Genomic DNA, 17,764 nt, shown 5'->3' with positions numbered 1-17,764 from the left:
GTTTGAAGGAGCTGCCTTTCGAGAGCCAAGTTTGGATATGTCCAAGCTGTCATCCACCAGCTGGAAAGTTATCCGTGATTAACTGAATAATGCCAAAACTAATTGTACGGTATATACTATTATTATCTATTTACCCAGTTATGGTCATAATTACATGCATAATATGTTTGATTTGTGGCATTATAATTATTATAATCCGTTGTCACCATCGTTCAGCCGGTCACTCTTTATCTGCATGGTAAACATTCAGTATTACCGGCAGAGAACTCTGATACTGATACTGACATAGAGCACAGGATCCGATTCACATTTTAGTGGGATAGCTGGCCAGATTGACTTTCTATTATTAACTAGTCTAGAGCAAGGAATCTAGGTTAGTATTAAACTCCGAGCTGTTATATATAGCGCCTTTGCATACGGGTTGGATTTGCCTGCACAGTACAGTGTAGCCTCGATTCCAAGCCGTTGTTCAAGGGGCTGGAGTCGAGGCTAAGTACAGTGCAGTGTTGCTAGACTGGAAACCACGCCCATAGTATAAATCAGCCGCCCTTCCTTGGGCCTGGGGGCTGCAACAGGTGCAACACATGCAACAGTTGCATTTTTTGTTCTTAATATTCGATCTACCCAAATCAATCCACAAGTGTTCTTCCAGGATCTGTAGTTCAGTGTATATAATATCTAAGACTAAGAAGAAAAGACCTGTGTACATGCATAATTTATTGTTATCTATATTGTTATATGGTACAGTAGAACCTCGATTATCCGGACACCTTGGTTCCAGAAGCAGGCCGGATAAGTGAATATGCCGGATAATCAAATAGATAAACCACGCCTTGATCCACCCACTTTATTGATAAACAGCAGTGCCACATGGTTGTATGCGCATGCATAGGGTCCGCAACTCAAAAAATCAATGTCAACTAATTCAAGTTTTTAGTGGTGCCATAGATAGTCCTAAATGGTAGCAATACACTTGCACTTACTAATCTCTCAGATCGTTAGCCTTTCTCCAGAAATTAAATTTTTTGTTTTGGGCTGAGGTCAAAGGTCGAGATTGCGCTAAATAGAATTACTGTAAATCAAAATTAAATTGAAATTAAACAATCTGAAGCAGATGATGTGTTATACTCCTTTGGTTATCGAATCTTCATCTGTCTGCAACTAAAGAGGTGAAGCATTGTGCCAAATTTTGCATCTTAGAGTTGTAAATCTCATGCCTATCTGGGGCTATCACATTAATAGTTTTGATAAGACAGCTGTATTTACTGAACTACAGTAGTTACACACTTCTTAACGGGTATGCAGTAAGTACTAAGTCTACCTATTACCTGTACCAAATTTAAGCGAAATCTTCTGTTACTGACCATCTACGTGAACAAAACAATTTGCTATAATGTATTTGAACCTACTAACGTCGCTACCAGAATTATTCGTAGATAGTAGGCGTATAAGATAATTTATTGGTAGGCAATTTGCTTTATAATCATGTAGAATTAGGTTGACTATCGTCTACGTGACATTGTAACAATTTTTTTTACAGATTAAAGCCAGATCATGTCATCAATTGAGGGTATGTTGAATTTACCAAGCAAACTATAATATTATTGTTTTTCTCGCTGTTCCAGGTACAATGCAAAAAAACCTTGAAGATGAGGTGCAACTCAAAATTTGTCAGCTGTCTCTGCAACTTAAACAGCAAGACGATGACATTTTGCACTTGCAAGAAGAATTAAAAAGATTACTTACGGAAATGAGTTTAACTCGAATTACTTTGAAAGAGATTATGGACCAACTATAATAATTACTTCTTATAGAAGTATTAGTGTGTTATTTAATTATAACATTAAATTAATGTTAATTAAATAATAATCATACAATATCACATACATGCACATGTTATATAAAAATCAATTATCATTTTCGACCAGTAAGTCACCTTTTGAGAGATCTTCTAGCAAGTTAAAAAAGCAGCTGTGTTCTTCATCATCATAAACAATTTCGTGTAAGTGAGTTGTAGGATTATAACTTACAACAACTCCTGAGAACCATCTCTCTTCATTTTCTACTTCAAAACAATGTTTAACTCTTCTCCCAACTAGCGACTCGAACGTATAGTGCTTAGCATTATCCATAGTACTTGTTCCTTCACACTGCAGCAAATGAGCAGAAAAGTCTTTGATTATATCAGTTAGGGGTCGTTGTTTCCCTCTAGTTGAGAATGGAATATTAATACTATCTTCAAACACTTTCTTCCGAACATTAATTTGTTCTCTGAGTAATACACGTTTTTTTGGGGCCTTTTTTGCAGCAGTTATGCTCTCTTCATCAATTTCTAATAGTGCACCTTTCAGTTCATCACCTGTTGTTATCAAATGTACTTTTGACAGTTTAGCCTTTTCTTCAGCAGCTCTTTTTTGAAAGGCATCTCTGCGGTTTTTCTCTCTGATCATTTTCTCTTGCCTGAGTTTTTGCCTGTCCTCTTGAGCGCTATCATATGCCTTTTTAACTTGAACTCGGCTCTTTCTTGCAAATTCAACAATGTTGTGCTGTTGATCACTTGGTAGACCATCTAGCCATTGAACAGTCTTGTTTTTTTTTGCCTGAACTAGATTTGATTTAGACATCTGATGCAAGTTTGGCATTACCGTTGACAGGTAATCGTTTAGACCTAGGATACTTTCACAGACATCATTGTTAGGCTTCAAAGACTTCAAAACAGTTGCTACATCTGGTGCAGGATTCCAATACTTGCCGCCTGGTAGCTGGTTTTGGGCATAGGATGAAAGTTTTGCATTCATCTTTGCTGCACCAGAACAAAGCAATGGATGAAGGAGACGCTCATCAGTTTCATTGCTGGAAAAGACTACTTCTTCAATGGGTGCATATGATGGATGCAGGCGATGATTAATATTCTTGTCATTCCCATATAATCGCTTTTCTGATAAGAATATTTGATGGTTTCGATCCATAGCTGTTTCTGGATAACGCTCTACCTCAGATAAAAAAGCTTGAAGTTCTAAATAGTGTATGTTCATGTCAAGAACATTCTTATTCAAGTTAGTCGATTTTGCAAGCATTACCATATTACAGTAAACATGATGAAACATTATTGCGTCAGCTTTTAGATGGGCTAGTTCAACTTGATCTTGAAGTTTTTGAATAACACTTTGTTCCAGTTTATTTCCGCTTTCCTTTCCAATGTATCTCAAAAAGCAAATCGAAGCTTCCCGAAGGAAATATACTTTTCCAGCGTTGGCAGCAGTCACAAAATACCTGCTACCAACTTGTCTATCCAACTTAATTGTTGCACATTGCTGATAGTAAGTAGCTTCACTTGGGTCTGATTGAGAAGCCATTAATGCTAAAAAATCGGGAAACGCGATTGCACCATGACCATATTCAGGTATGCCATGCTTTCCACCACATTTACTTAGTAACTTGCAATACTCGTGAACTAAAACATCACTCGAAGCATTATCAATGCGTGATTTTTCACTCTCAAAAAACGCTTTCCGAAGATTAACACCGAGGTGCATGCAACAAAAGTTCTCAATTAGTTCAGTTACATCTCCAGCAGGTCCAAAGCGTTCTCGATCTACATCTCTTTTTTCTTCAACCAGTTTATTAAATCTTTTTTGTGTTGCTGCTGAATCGGATGTGGATGATCTGATCAGAGTCCAGTTGATTTTGTCTGCACCGGGAAAATGTAATGCACGGGCAACATCTCTAAGTTTCTCTAGCTCACGAGAAATGTCAAGTATCATTGAATCTGCACTTCCATCAGGAATCTCATTGACTGAAAGAACTGAACCATTAGTTGCAGCACCTTGCAATTTCTTCTGAGACAATGTTGTACCATCACAGTTTAAATTCAAACAGTCAAACTCTAGAAGATTAGCTGCATTATGAGCTACATTTATAGTTGTAAGTTCCTCTCTTCTCATGTAAGAAGCGCAAGATTCTCCGGGTAGCTTTAATTTATCAACGTCTAATGATGGTAAGAAGCTTTTGAGAACAGCTCTAATTGTGCTAGAAATTTTGGCAGGAGGCAACTGCTGCGCAAGCAGTTTATAGTAGAGTTCTCTAACCATTGGTGTATAAGCCTGACTACAATTTTTTGTTTCAAATGTATTGCCTTCTTCGGAAACAACAGCTGAACCAGCAACAGAAAGTGACTTCATTTTACTCTTAAAAGATTTAATTAGTTCAGTCAAACTATCATTCTTTAATAGCATTTCCTCTTCATAATATGCTGAGTCTAAACATACCGCTTCAAGCTTCTTTTGACTTCTAGAGGCCTGCTTACGTGCAGCATCACGCTGCTTTACAGTTTTCTGAAGCTAATTTGTAACATCTGATAATGTATGTCTTGTAGCAGCTAGCTCCTTGCTTGCAACTTCCACTTGTCTCTTCATTTTATGCAAAACATCTATTTGCTTGGACACTTTCTGAGACATCGCCTCAAGATCTTCTTGATAGGACAATTTCAACTGTTTAACTGTATTACCATAATACATGGGCTCTGCGTTTAACTTGCACGATCCCACTACTCGTTTCACAAACATATAGATGTTATCAGGATGACTCGACATCTTTGTGGATTGAAAGTTTACATCAACCAAAAGGTAAAACCTACCTATTGGTAGCTTTTGTAGCTGAACGTGAAGGTGGCCACCGTAGGAGATAGTGATGTAGATTTCTATAAAATCCAACTGTTACCGGTTTCGTAAGAGTCCAACACAAATCCTGCTGCCCTTCCAAGCATTGCAGAAACGCTTTCTGGAAAACACTCTCTGTAACACCACACTGCTTTACATTTGTCGGAAATACGTTGGAGGCTGCATCAACATACAATAAACATGACTATGATTATTATACTTATATTTTATCTACATTTTTACCTTGATTATGCCTGTTTCTGGGTAACCATACCCTGCGACGGTAAGTATTTAATGGTGAGCCCAACAATTTCTGCTCCCCAATGGAGGATGGTTGTGTTGGTGCAGCCAATCTCTTTACTGTATCCAAAAACCGAGTTGGACGGCTAATAGAGACGTGTGGGTAGTGTGAGGTGACCTTTTCAGTAAGGATTTCAGCTACTGATTGTTTAGCACTCCCAGTTTCGCAAGCGATTTCTGCGGCTTGGAAAAAGTCAATCAGTGCACCGTATGAGGGATTCTCCATCTGTAAGATAAACAGGCAGTAAAAATTTTGCATAAAACATTATACTGGTTCTTACCATCATGTCTTGAAGCCATTGTAATAAATTGTTATTATCGACAGTCGAGACTACACTCTAGTCTGCAAAATTGGAGTAAATAGTTGGTGTTGTGATAGCTTAGTGGTAAGAGCAGTAAACTAGAAGCAGGGGGGGTCCTGGGTTCAAAACAAACTAGTTTTTCTCTTTACAATGCAAATTACCAAAAAACGTTTGGTTCAAGGAGATAGTCAGCAACAGGAGATTTCACTCACATTTGGTACAGGTAATAGGTAGACTTAGTACTTACTGCATACCCGTTAAGAAGTGTGTAACTACTATAGTTCAGTAAATACAGCTGTCTGTTAAACTAAAAATATGATAGGCATGAGATTTACAACACTAATGTGCAAAAATTTGTCACCTCTTAGTTGCAAACAGATGAAGATTCGATAACCAAAGGAGTATAACACATCATCTGCTTCAGATTGTTTAATTTCAATTTTATTTTGAATTTACAGTAATTCCAATCTCGACCTTTGACCTCAGCCCAAAACAAAAAATTTAATTTCTGGAGAAAGGCTAAGGATCTGAGAGATTAGTAAGTGCAAGTGTATTGCTACCATTTAGGACTATCTATGGCACCACTAAAAACTTGAATTAGTTGACATTGATTTTTTGAGTTGCGGACCCTAGCATGCACAGAAGATAAGCAGGCATGTATCCATGGTAACAGCTGCAACGCGCATGCGCGTTTGAGGGACACGCCCATTTTCTGATCTGATAACAAGAAAACTGCCAAGCCGGATAAGTTCTACTGTAGTGTTTTGTGGCTTCTCAAGACAAAGATGATTCTGCCAGGAGGATCTTGGATATTATTTTCTCACACATGGGGGATGAGCGCGCATGCGCATTACATCCACAGGAATAATTAAAGGGTGTGTCCAAAGATATCAAATTATCTCTTTCCTTGGCAATCTGTTGTAGAAATTACAACAATGGGTAAGGAATCGTTATGATGAATTAGATGAAGTTGTATGTGAGCTCCTCCCTGACAAACAAACTGTAGTCTAGGTAACCGCCTTATCAGTCAAGTAGGCTAAAAATCTGTGTCCTTTGATGTAAGCTTTGATGTCTCTTTGTGCATATGCAGTTACAAAAAAAAAAAAAAAAAAGAAACCTTTGACTAGCTAGGAAGAGTAGCAGCAGTAGGCAGCAGTAGTAGTAGCAGTGCAAGCAGGACTAGACTAGATTAAAAAGTTGGTGGAAAGAATAACTGACCGTTTGGACGTCACCTGGCTGCCAGACTTTCATCTGGACTCTTCCCCCTGAGTAGCTGGCCTTTCTCTAAGCCACAAAACTGAGCAAGAAGCTGAAGAAGCAGCTAGACAGAGACATGTACCTAGCCTTGAGAATTGGGAGGCGTGGCTCAACTAGTTAGCCCAGCCCAGAGGAATTGTTACCGTGGGTACTGAACAACCGTAGAAGTAGGGCTACCCCTGGCTTTACTGAATTAACTAGCTGTGTCTGCTGTCTAGTTGGACCAGATTTAGCTAGATAATGGGGTAGAGAATAGTTGAGCGGTGCTGTGTGTAGCTTGAACTGTACTGGCTGGCAAGAATCTAGTAAGCACCCTATGCACTGATAACTCGTCAGAATGGAGGGTATGTTCTAGGGATCTGGACAGCTGTACATCCAAAGGAGCCAGGGAGTGCCAATCATCTTCTCCCAGTCTCTGACACGCTAAACAAAAGGAGCTAGAACTGGGAGTCCCAGCTAGAATTGCTAGCCGGATCTAGACTAATAGAATGACTTGGAGGCGTGGTGAGGCCGGATCCACACTAATTGATCGACCTAAAGACGCTCCTGTTCCAGATTTCACGAATGGCAAGGAAAGGGTTATTTTTCAAAACTTTTGAATCCAAATGGAGCTGATTGGACTCCTTGACACTGTCAGCGAGCTTGAGCACACTGTCAGAGAGCTTGAGGAGGACCAGGAAGTCTGTTATGACCATGACGAGCCCAGTGATGACGATTTTGAGACAGATCTGGAGAGTGATTCAGGTTTGTGTCATTGCACCATTAAATAGTGGTTGGGGAGGCAGCATTGTGATGCCCTAACGATATGTGGCCTCTTTTTGGCGGAGGCGTCATGTGCATGCCTTTTGTGGCTCCTCCTACATTGTGTGAGCCTCTTTTTGGCGTCGCCTTGACTGCAGTACTGTACTGTACCCTAACCCCCAGTTGTTAATGATATTCATAGCACCACACGCGTGCATTACGCCCACATATTGATATTCATGGTTGTTGTGGTTTGTTGGGCTCCTCCCACGAGCCTTTGATGTGGACGAGCCTTTTCCTCTGCTGTACTGTACCTATGTGCCCTAACCCCCCCAGTAGTTAATTATATTCATAGCACCACTAGCGTGCGGTACGCCCACATAATGACATTCATGGTTGTTGTGGTTTGTTGGGCTCCTCCCACGAGCCTTTGATGTGGACGAGCCTTTTCCTCTGCTGTACTGTACCTATGTGCCCTAACCCCCCCCCAGTAGTTAATGATATTCATAGCACCACTAGCGTGTGGTACGCCCACATAATGACATTCATGGTTGTTGTGGTTTGTTGGGCTCCTCCCACGAGCCTTTGATGGGGACGAGCCTTTTCCACGAGCCTTTTCCTCTGCTGTACTGTACCTGTGTGCCCTACCCCCCCCCCAGTAGTTAATTATATTCATAGCACCACACTCGTGCGGTACGCCCACGTAATGACATTCATGGTTGTTGTGGTTTGTTGGGCTCCTCCCACGAGCCTTTTCCTCTGCTGTACTGTACCTATGTGCCCTAACCCCCCCCCCCCCCCCCAGTAGTTAATGATATTCATAGCACCACTAGCGTGTGGTACACCCACGTAATGACATTCATGGTTGTTGTGGTTTGTTGGGCTCCTCCCACGAGCCTTTTCCTCTGCTGTACTGTACCTATGTGCCCTAACCCCCCCCCCCCAGTAGTTAATGATATTCATAGCACCACTAGCGTGTGGTACGCCCACGTAATGACATTCATGGTTGTTGTGGTTTGTTAGGCTCCTCCCACGAGCCTTTGATGTGGACGAGCCTTTTCCTCTGCTGTACTGTACCTATGTGCCCTAACCCCCCCCCCCCCAGTAGTTAATGATATTCATAGCACCACTAGCGTGTGGTACGCCCACGTAATGACATTCATGGTTGTTGTGGTTTGTTGGGCTCCTCCCACGAGCCTTTGATGGGGACGAGCCTTTTCCTCTGCTGTACTGTACCTATGTGCCCTAACCCCCCCCCCAGTAGTTAATGATATTCATAGCACCACTAGCGTGTGGTACGCCCACGTAATGACATTCATGGTTGTTGTGGTTTGTTGGGCTCCTCCCACGAGCCTTTGATGGGGACGAGCCTTTTCCTCTGCTGTACTGTACCTATGTGCCCTAACCCCCTCCCCCCCAGTAGTTAATGATATTCATAGCACCACTAGCGTGCGGTACGCCCACGTAATGACATTCATGGTTGTTGTGGTTTGTTGGGCTCCTCCCACGAGCCTTTGATGGGGACGAGCCTTTTCCTTTGCTGTACTGTACCTATGTGCCCTAACCCCCCCCAGTAGTTAATGATATTCATAGCACCACTAGCGTGCAGTACGCCCACGTAATGACATTCATGGTTGTTGTGGTTTGTTGGGCTCCTCCCACGAGCCTTTGATGTGGACGAGCCTTTTCCTCTGCTGTACTGTACCTATGTGCCCTAACCCCCCCCCAGTAGTTAATGATATTCATAGCACCACTAGCGTGTGGTACGCCCACATAATGACATTCATGGTTGTTGTGGTTTGTTGGGCTCCTCCCACGAGCCTTTGATGGGGACGAGCCTTTTCCTCTGCTGTACTGTACCTATGTGCCCTAACCCCCCCAGTAGTTAATTATATTCATAGCACCACTAGCGTGCGGTACGCCCACGTAATGACATTCATGGTTGTTGTGGTTTGTTGGGCTCCTCCCACGAGCCTTTGATGTGGACGAGCCTTTTCCTCTGCTGTACTGTACCTATGTGCCCTAACCCCCCCCCCCCCCAGTAGTTAATAATATTCATAGCACCACTAGCGTGCGGTACGCCCACATAATGACATTCATGGTTGTTGTGGTTTGTTGGGCTCCTCCCACGAGCCTTTGATGTGGACGAGCCTTTTCCTCTGCTGTACTGTACCTATGCGCCCTAACCCCCCCAGTAGTTAATGATATTCATAGCACCACTAGCGTGTGGTACGCCCACATAATGACATTCATAGCCTGTCCCCCACCTGCACTGGCGAGCACTCTTGTGGTACTCTAATGATATTCATGCTTTGTTTCCGTGCAGATGCTGCAGTGGAGGATGATGACGAAATGGTCGATGGCATGGCTCCGACTCCCAAACGGAGGAAGCTGGCGAGGGACAATGGACTCCAAAAAGCTAAGTCCACAGGAAGATACCCCGTCTTTGGCGGTGTGGTCGGTCCTGTCGATCAACTTGATCCGTCTGTAACTCCATGCCTAGATTTTGTTAAGTTACTTTGGCCCGATAGTTTGTGTGAGTACATAGCCGAACAGACCAACCTGTACGCTAGGCAGTGTGGTGCTAAGGGTTGGTCAGCTACAAACAGTGCCGAATTGTGGGTGTTTTTGGGGATTGTACTAGAGATGGGCATTCATAGGCTCCCTGAAATTACGGACTACTGGTCCAAGGATCCCCTTTTAGGTGTACAATGTGTGAGCAATGTAATGTCGCTCAAAAGGTTCCAAAGTTTATGGCGGTATCTGCACTGTGAGGACAATACGTCCATCACTGATGCACGTAAGGTAACTAGCAAGCTAAAAACTGTTTTAGAGACTCTTAAAGCCAACTACTTCATGAGGTATAATCCCAGTCAGGAGCTTTCCGTTGATGAGATGATGATAAAGTACAAGGGTCGTAAAAGCGGGAAAATTCATATGCCCAAGAAGCCTGTTAAACTGGGGTTCAAGGTATGGTGCTGCTCATGTTCATGCTGTGGGTATCTCTGTGTGTTTGATGTATACAGTGGTAAGCTCACCGATTCCTCTGGGAAAAAGATAGCTGTGAAAGGGCTTGTGAAAAATGTAGTCCATCGTTTACTCACTCCTTTTTATGGTCATCAGCATGTTGTGTACATGGACAACTTTTACACGTCCGGTCCATTGATAGAAGAGTTGGCTAAGCAAAATGTGTTTACTGTCGGCACAATTTTGAAGAATGCTGCTGGTTTCCCAGCAAGTCTTAAGGATGTGGTACTCGACAAAGGTGACTATACGTCCATGACTGTTGGTGATATTTCTTACTCTATGTTTAACGACCGTAGAGTTGTGTCCTTTGCAACAAATGTGTTCCCTGACCATATGCCCCACACTGTAATGCGAATGCACAAAGACGGTACCCTACGCTCTCAGAGTGTCCCCCCCTGTCTCCCTGCATATAACATGTACATGGGAGGAGTTGACAATACAGGGCGTATGAGGAAAACCTATGGGTACGATAGAAAGTGTCGGCGGTATTGGTTCAGGATTTTCTTTCAATTCCTTGACGTTAGTGTGAATAATGCATACATTCTATACAGGCACAACTGTGTCAGGGTGGGTTCAAAGGCCATGCCTTTGAAAGGGTTTCGATTGGAACTAATTCATAGTCTATTGGGTGTGCCACGTACTCGTAGCAGTGCCTCAGGTCTGGCCAGTCTAAATATCGTTTTCCCCCCATCACAGGGCGCACGTGTGAGTGCAAATAGTGTCGGAGTGTCTCGTGGGCGCTGTCAAGTGTGTGTTCGGGAGAAGATCCCTAGCAGAGAGCAGCAACACACTGCAATGGCATGTCCCCACTGTCGCATAAGAATATGCAAAGGACACTCTGTTATCGGACACACATGTGCTAGCTAATGTGCTGTGTGACTGATTTTTGTTAGATGGTACTCTCCTGGTCTAAATTGGCCTTGGAGAGGGGAGGAAAGGGGTATTATTTCAATGATTAATAAAATTGTGATAAAGAATTCAGTTGTATATGAGAGGCCCTAACCCACTCTGTTGTAAATTCTGTTGTAATTATCTCTTTCCTTGGCAATCTGTTGTAGAAATTACAACAATGGGTAAGGAATCGTTATGATGAATTAGATGAAGTTGTATGTGAGCTCCTCCCTGACAAACAAACTGTAGTCTAGGTAACCGCCTTATCAGTCAAGTAGGCTAAAAATCTGTGTCCTTTGATGTAAGCTTTGATGTCTCTTTGTGCATATGCAGTTACAAAAAAAAAAAAAAAAAAGAAACCTTTGACTAGCTAGGAAGAGTAGCAGCAGTAGGCAGCAGTAGTAGTAGCAGTGCAAGCAGGACTAGACTAGATTAAAAAGTTGGTGGAAAGAATAACTGACCGTTTGGACGTCACCTGGCTGCCAGACTTTCATCTGGACTCTTCCCCCTGAGTAGCTGGCCTTTCTCTAAGCCACAAAACTGAGCAAGAAGCTGAAGAAGCAGCTAGACAGAGACATGTACCTAGCCTTGAGAATTGGGAGGCGTGGCTCAACTAGTTAGCCCAGCCCAGAGGAATTGTTACCGTGGGTACTGAACAACCGTAGAAGTAGGGCTACCCCTGGCTTTACTGAATTAACTAGCTGTGTCTGCTGTCTAGTTGGACCAGATTTAGCTAGATAATGGGGTAGAGAATAGTTGAGCGGTGCTGTGTGTAGCTTGAACTGTACTGGCTGGCAAGAATCTAGTAAGCACCCTATGCACTGATAACTCGTCAGAATGGAGGGTATGTTCTAGGGATCTGGACAGCTGTACATCCAAAGGAGCCAGGGAGTGCCAATCATCTTCTCCCAGTCTCTGACACGCTAAACAAAAGGAGCTAGAACTGGGAGTCCCAGCTAGAATTGCTAGCCGGATCTAGACTAATAGAATGACTTGGAGGCGTGGTGAGGCCGGATCCACACTAATTGATCGACCTAAAGACGCTCCTGTTCCAGATTTCACGAATGGCAAGGAAAGGGTTAATGGCTACTGCTAGCTAGCTGTTTTAACATATATTTCTGAGTATTGTAGCTAACAAAAAGCTAGCGCTTTAGTGCAAGGCTAACTCATATGTTGAATAGAAAGTTTGTGCGGATAGATGGTGCTATGAAAGATTCTGAAGAGACTGCAACAGCCTTCAATGTGAGTCAAACTAGCCATAACTCGAGAAAGAAGCTTTAGTTTGCTAATCCACGAATCAAAATCCAAGAGAACGTGGCTAGAAGCCTATAGAAGCTGTTAGTTTTCGTTACATTGCAACCGTTGAGCAGTTATAGCTGGAATACACACACACACACACAGACACACACACACACAGTCAGCTTTACCGTATCCCTCGTGCGGCTACGCCTCGAGGCATAACTAAAGATTCTGAACCGCCGATGAAAAAATTAAAGGTCGAAGTAAGTATTCATATCGACCCATACGAATTATGAATTATGGTGTGCTCTTTCTTGCACTCTAGGAAAATGTCCTGGATCTTTCATTTGACATTAAAAATATTCAGCTTCCCACCCATTTCTCACGAAGGGTTACGGATCTCATTGCTGATGGAACCTTAGCAGAGCCAGACAACCGATCAGTGTTCATCCGAGAAATCGTCGACTTCTTCGATGGAGTTCTACCAGATCCTAGTGTCAGTGAGTATGAAGCTATAAGTCGAAAGGTGGTCGAAAAATACCCCTCACTGTAAGACACAAGAAAAACCAAGTATTGGGTAAGTGAACTACAAATACCCTCGCATCCATTATTATAGCCCTGCAGCAAACGTTCAACAAGCAATTGTCCCAGCGATATAGAAACAAGAGAAAGATGCACACGCGCATTAAGTCGAAAAGCTTCGCACTGACTGTTCCCAAGACTGAGCCGGATGAAGTTGAGAGTGAATCAGCAAAATCTGTGGATAATGATGAATATCAGGAGAATGTTGAATCTATGAAAAAGCTTTTAGAATCGAAAAATCCTCCAGCTCAAACAATCCAAATGCTAATAAGTAGCACTCGATCAATGAGAATAGCATGGATGAGGAATCCTGAGATCTCTACTAGTATCATCATTGAAACATTTCCTGTTTTCAAAGAGCACAAATGGGTATAATTATGTGACATTAATTAATTTTCCAGCTTCTTTACGAGTTTAAGGAAATCATTAAAGAAACTTCAATTGTGGAGACCATTGAAGCAAATTGGCAGGCAGTTAACAAGAAAGTTCTCGGTGGAACGGGAAAGATGACATTTGGTGTTGAACGTCAGCTGCTGGAAGTTATTAACAAAAACATCTACCACAGGAAGCCTCCCAATCTTCCAGTAATTTTCGTTGAGGTATTATACTTAGATTGAACACAGTCACTTACATACACGCACTCCGCACTTTTTACTGAGTAAACTATAACATGAATGTATAATTATAATATTCACATCATTATTGTAATGTTCTTCACTGAACCACACATTTCTGTCCTAATTATAATCGTTTTCTTCTATTAGGCTTGTGACAAGATTGACATCTTTTTCAAGTCTGAAATTTGCGAGCCTCAACTCTTGGTTTTCCACGAAGACGACCAAATTGTTCAAATGTTTTTGATAGCAGATGGAAAAGCGCTAATGGAATTGCCTTCCATGGATTTAATTGGAGGAATAACATCTTTGATGGCGGCTTATTATGTTTTCGACATTGTTTACCCGAAATCTCCAAAAGCGACATTTTTTTTTCTTCAAGACATCCTCATAGATCAAAGCGATGGATCTGCTAGGCCTGTGAGGTACAGCATGTATATAAAAAACGAACATCTATAAAGACAGTTTGAAATGACATTTATAGTGTAGTAAGTATAATTGATTGTTATTGTGCGCAATAATTATTTATTGCTTTATAATATTACTATATTAATTTTGTTCATGACATTCTCTATCTGTTGTGCTATGTTGTGTATATACTGTTTATGTTACGAAATGCGAACTAACTGCTGTGTGGACCACATGCATGGTAATGGGAAAACAACCCACGAATGGGTGATTATAACACATGTGCATGGGGTAACTCGTGGGTCAATTTAACTATTTTATGACACGGTTCATGGTGCTTTTAACCCACTTAAAAGGTAACCCATTGGTTAATTTAACACATTGCAAACATAACCCGTGAGTAGTGTGGGTCATTTGGTGAGACATTCAAATGACCCGCAACCGCGAGTCACTTTAACCCATTAGTTTTTACAGTGTAGTGAATGTGGTGATCCTATTAGTTGCTTGTGGCTACTACATGTCGTTGTGTGTTGTCTTATCCAGAATTCAAAGTTCCCCTGAAGGTCGATTAAGTTTACTTCATTAGGTTCACAAATATAACCCTTTGTAAACACTGGTCATTGCTGTTTTCCATAATATCAGGAGTATATAATTATATGATAGAGAGAGAGTATCGAACGTAGGCATATACTGTACATCAGATGTATGCGAAGAGTAACGTGACTTCCTGTATCTGTCACAAGCTTGGAATTTGCACACTGACCAATCCAAGCGTGGGTGATGTAATCTATCAACCCATTTAAGTGTAGGTGATGTAATCTACCGTATTTACTTGATTAAAGCCCATCTCGTTTAAACACCCATGGTAAAAGCTCTGTAAACGCCCATCTTAAAGAATCGCCCATGTATGGGCGTGGCACTGTGGGTGGAGCTGAACTAGCACCAGTTGCAAGCGTGGCAGCATAGAATATAGATACTTTTTATGATGGCAGAGAGAGAGAGATACCAACACAGAGGGAGAAAAACGCCACTTCTATGATTTAAGATTTAAGCTGAGAGCTGTGGCAGCAGCCAAAAAGAGCATAATAACTGCTGCTGTGCAAGAGTTTAGAGTAGACATGACCAATTAACACCCATTTCGAATAAGCGCCCATCTGGTTTAAAGGTCCCTTTTACAGACTTTGATATGAAATGAACGCCTGGGCGTTTAATCAAGTAAATACGGTACTTTCTTGATAGATTACATCACCCACACTTGGATTGGTCAGTGTGCAAATTCCAAGCTTGTGACAGATACAGGAAGTCACGTTACTCTCCTGATGTACAGTATGCCTTCGTTCGATACTCTCTCTCTATCATATACTCTTGATAATCATTAATAACACAAGAACACTAAGACACTTAGCGTTCGTTGTACAAACACACGCATATAAATAGTACACATACAGAAATTAAAATATACCACATATTAAGTGTTAGTCGGAGATGTTTTAGCATGCTAAACACTTTATGCTCTGAGATATCCTTACGAAGCAGCCTCGCTTCACATCCAGCCTCTTTGAAGGGACAATCCACAATCTCAAATGGACACTCGTTTCTGTGCTCTGCGATATCTTTACGAGGCAGACTCGCTTTACATCCAGCCTTTTTGAAGGGACAATCCACAATCTCAAGTCGACACTCGTTTTTGTGCTCTTTAATATCTTTTCTCTTCAATTTCTCGTTGCATTTGTTAGGGCATGCTACGACGACTTTAGGGCAAATTCCTTTGTGCTCTCCAACTATTACCAAATGCTCACCCTTTTCGTTACAAAGCTTACAGTGCACTATTCGATTAGGACACTCTTGTTTGTGCTCTCCAACTATTACCGAATGCTTACCCTCTTTGTTACAAAGCTTACAGTGCACTATTCGATTAGGACACTCTTGTTTGCAATGCAATTGGAGGTTCTTTCTTAGCAATCCGCCCGTACCACAATCATTGGTGCATTCGACACCTCCAAACGGGCACTCGTCCACGTGCTTCTGAAAATCTCTAAATTTGATAATCGCTTTGCATCCATTGATATCATTCGTACAATTCACCTCCAGCTCTTTGATCTTTCTGATTTTCGGCTGGGAAACAATCTTCTTGAAGTTTTCTGCTCGACAGTGAGGGCAAGTTGATTCCTTGTTTGTTATGATCCAATCTTCTATACAAGCTTTGCAAAAATGCTGTCCACAGCATTCAGTTAGAACTGGTGTGTCTAGAAGGTTCAAACAAATACTACACTTGTACTTTTCAGCTAGCTCTTTGACAAACACTGGCTCTGGATTAGGAGTAGCCATATAGCTATACTGTGTTCCTTCTTTTGTTAGTTTCAACTTCAGTGTGTATATAAGGTCATAATGACTACAAATGTGCAATACTATTTATAGTTCTCCTAAAAAGGCATGAAATCATATAATTTCTTACTGGCTCTGGATTATGATGCAGCTACTGAAATAGCCTCGAATCCAGGCCCCTCATACTTCTGGCCCTCCTTCTTTCCTTCAAGGTGGCCTGTGGAGGAGGCTACTACATGTACTGAAACTGTTTTGTTACCCGAGGCGCGCGTGGGCGGCCACGGGTATAGTAGTATGTTGGTCTGTTTGTTTGTTACCCGAGGCGCGTGGGCGGCCACGGGAATAGTAGTCTGTTGGTCTGTTTGTTTGTTTGTTACCCGAGGCGCGCGTGGGCGGCCACGGGTATAGTAGTATGTTGGTCTGTTTGTTACCCGAGGCCGTGCCGCGGCCAGCGGGTATAGTAGTCTGTTGGTTTGTTACCCGAGGCGCGCGTGGGCGGCCACGGGTATAGTAGTATGTTGGTCTGTTTGTTTGTTTGTTTGTTTGTTTGTTTGTTTGTCACAGGTATATCTACTCACCTGGATGCCACAGCGCTGCGTTTACAGCATAGATAGCCTTCACAGAACAATATCTTGATTTAAATAGTGGCAGATTTTGATGTTAAAGCTTCTTTGTCGAGCAAAAGCTAAGAAGCTTGAATAAGCTTGTGACTAGGTCTGCTTACCTGGATGTTCTAGCACTGCGTTTACAGCATAAGTAGCCTCCACACAACAAGTTAGTACTTTTGATAGTGGCAGCTTTCGGTGTTAAAGCTTCTTTGTCTAATAAAAGCGAGCAAAATGTAGCTTGAACAGAACTTGCACATGCGTTACTTATAACTGAAGTGATCCTGTACCAAGAACGATGGAACAGGGTCACTAAAGTAGAAAGCTGTATATACCAGGAACAATGGAACAGGGTCACTAAAGTAGAGAAGCTTCTCCTGCTGCTGACTGGGATCCTACTCCATGCAGAACCTGGAGCCATACTTCTCTGAGACTCCAGGCTTCTTTACTGTGATCCTAATCCACAGTGCATATATCTATAGTACCACTACCTGTTCTCAAATGTTTCAGCATGCCTCCAGTCTGGTTTAGTTTTATTGCTCCTGAGTTGCTGTGCAAGTCATACATGATAACAACATCACTATATGCACTGCATTATATTTCTGGTTTCTTTTTAATCATGTCACCATGTACCAGCCGAGGGTTTGCACTTTAGTGCTCTAGTTTGTTTGTTTGTTTGTTTGTGATGGGGTTTTCTACTCACCTGAATGCCATAGCGCTGCGTTTGCAGCATAGATAGCCTTCACACAACAATATCTTGATTTAAATAGTGGCAGATTTTGATGTTAAAGTTTCTTTGTCGAATAAAAGCGAGC

General features: G+C 42.1%; 4 protein-coding genes across 4 annotated transcripts in view; 2 read left to right on the top strand and 2 right to left on the bottom strand.

Moving 5' to 3' along the window:
• Nucleotides 1-17,764, top strand: part of LOC135337727 (uncharacterized) — a 105,024-nt gene that overhangs the window by 37,245 nt on the left and 50,015 nt on the right. The gene's annotated exons all lie outside the window — the stretch shown is intronic.
• LOC135337712 (uncharacterized) lies at nucleotides 1,619-5,732 on the bottom strand. The gene is made up of 4 exons (XM_064533665.1): nucleotides 5,622-5,732; nucleotides 5,240-5,301; nucleotides 4,902-5,184; nucleotides 1,619-4,838 (listed from the first exon to the last, which is right to left on the bottom strand). The coding sequence occupies exon 4, from the start codon at nucleotides 4,233-4,235 to the stop codon at nucleotides 1,908-1,910; it is 2,328 nt and encodes a 775-aa protein (XP_064389735.1). The 5' UTR covers nucleotides 4,236-4,838; nucleotides 4,902-5,184; nucleotides 5,240-5,301; nucleotides 5,622-5,732; the 3' UTR covers nucleotides 1,619-1,907.
• LOC135337713 (piggyBac transposable element-derived protein 4-like) lies at nucleotides 6,695-11,262 on the top strand. The gene is made up of 2 exons (XM_064533666.1): nucleotides 6,695-7,261; nucleotides 9,585-11,262. Exons 1-2 carry the CDS (start codon nucleotides 7,123-7,125, stop codon nucleotides 11,150-11,152), a joined length of 1,707 nt encoding a protein of 568 aa, XP_064389736.1. The 5' UTR covers nucleotides 6,695-7,122; the 3' UTR covers nucleotides 11,153-11,262.
• Nucleotides 15,378-16,450, bottom strand: LOC135337726 (TNF receptor-associated factor 4-like). The gene has a single exon (XM_064533679.1). The coding sequence runs from the start codon at nucleotides 16,345-16,347 to the stop codon at nucleotides 15,421-15,423; it is 927 nt and encodes a 308-aa protein (XP_064389749.1). The 5' UTR covers nucleotides 16,348-16,450; the 3' UTR covers nucleotides 15,378-15,420.

This window comes from Halichondria panicea, chromosome 6, assembly GCF_963675165.1.
Source record: "Halichondria panicea chromosome 6, odHalPani1.1, whole genome shotgun sequence".
Classification (NCBI taxonomy): Eukaryota; Metazoa; Porifera; class Demospongiae; order Suberitida; family Halichondriidae; genus Halichondria; species Halichondria panicea.
This window is presented reverse-complemented; position numbering and strand designations above follow the sequence as displayed.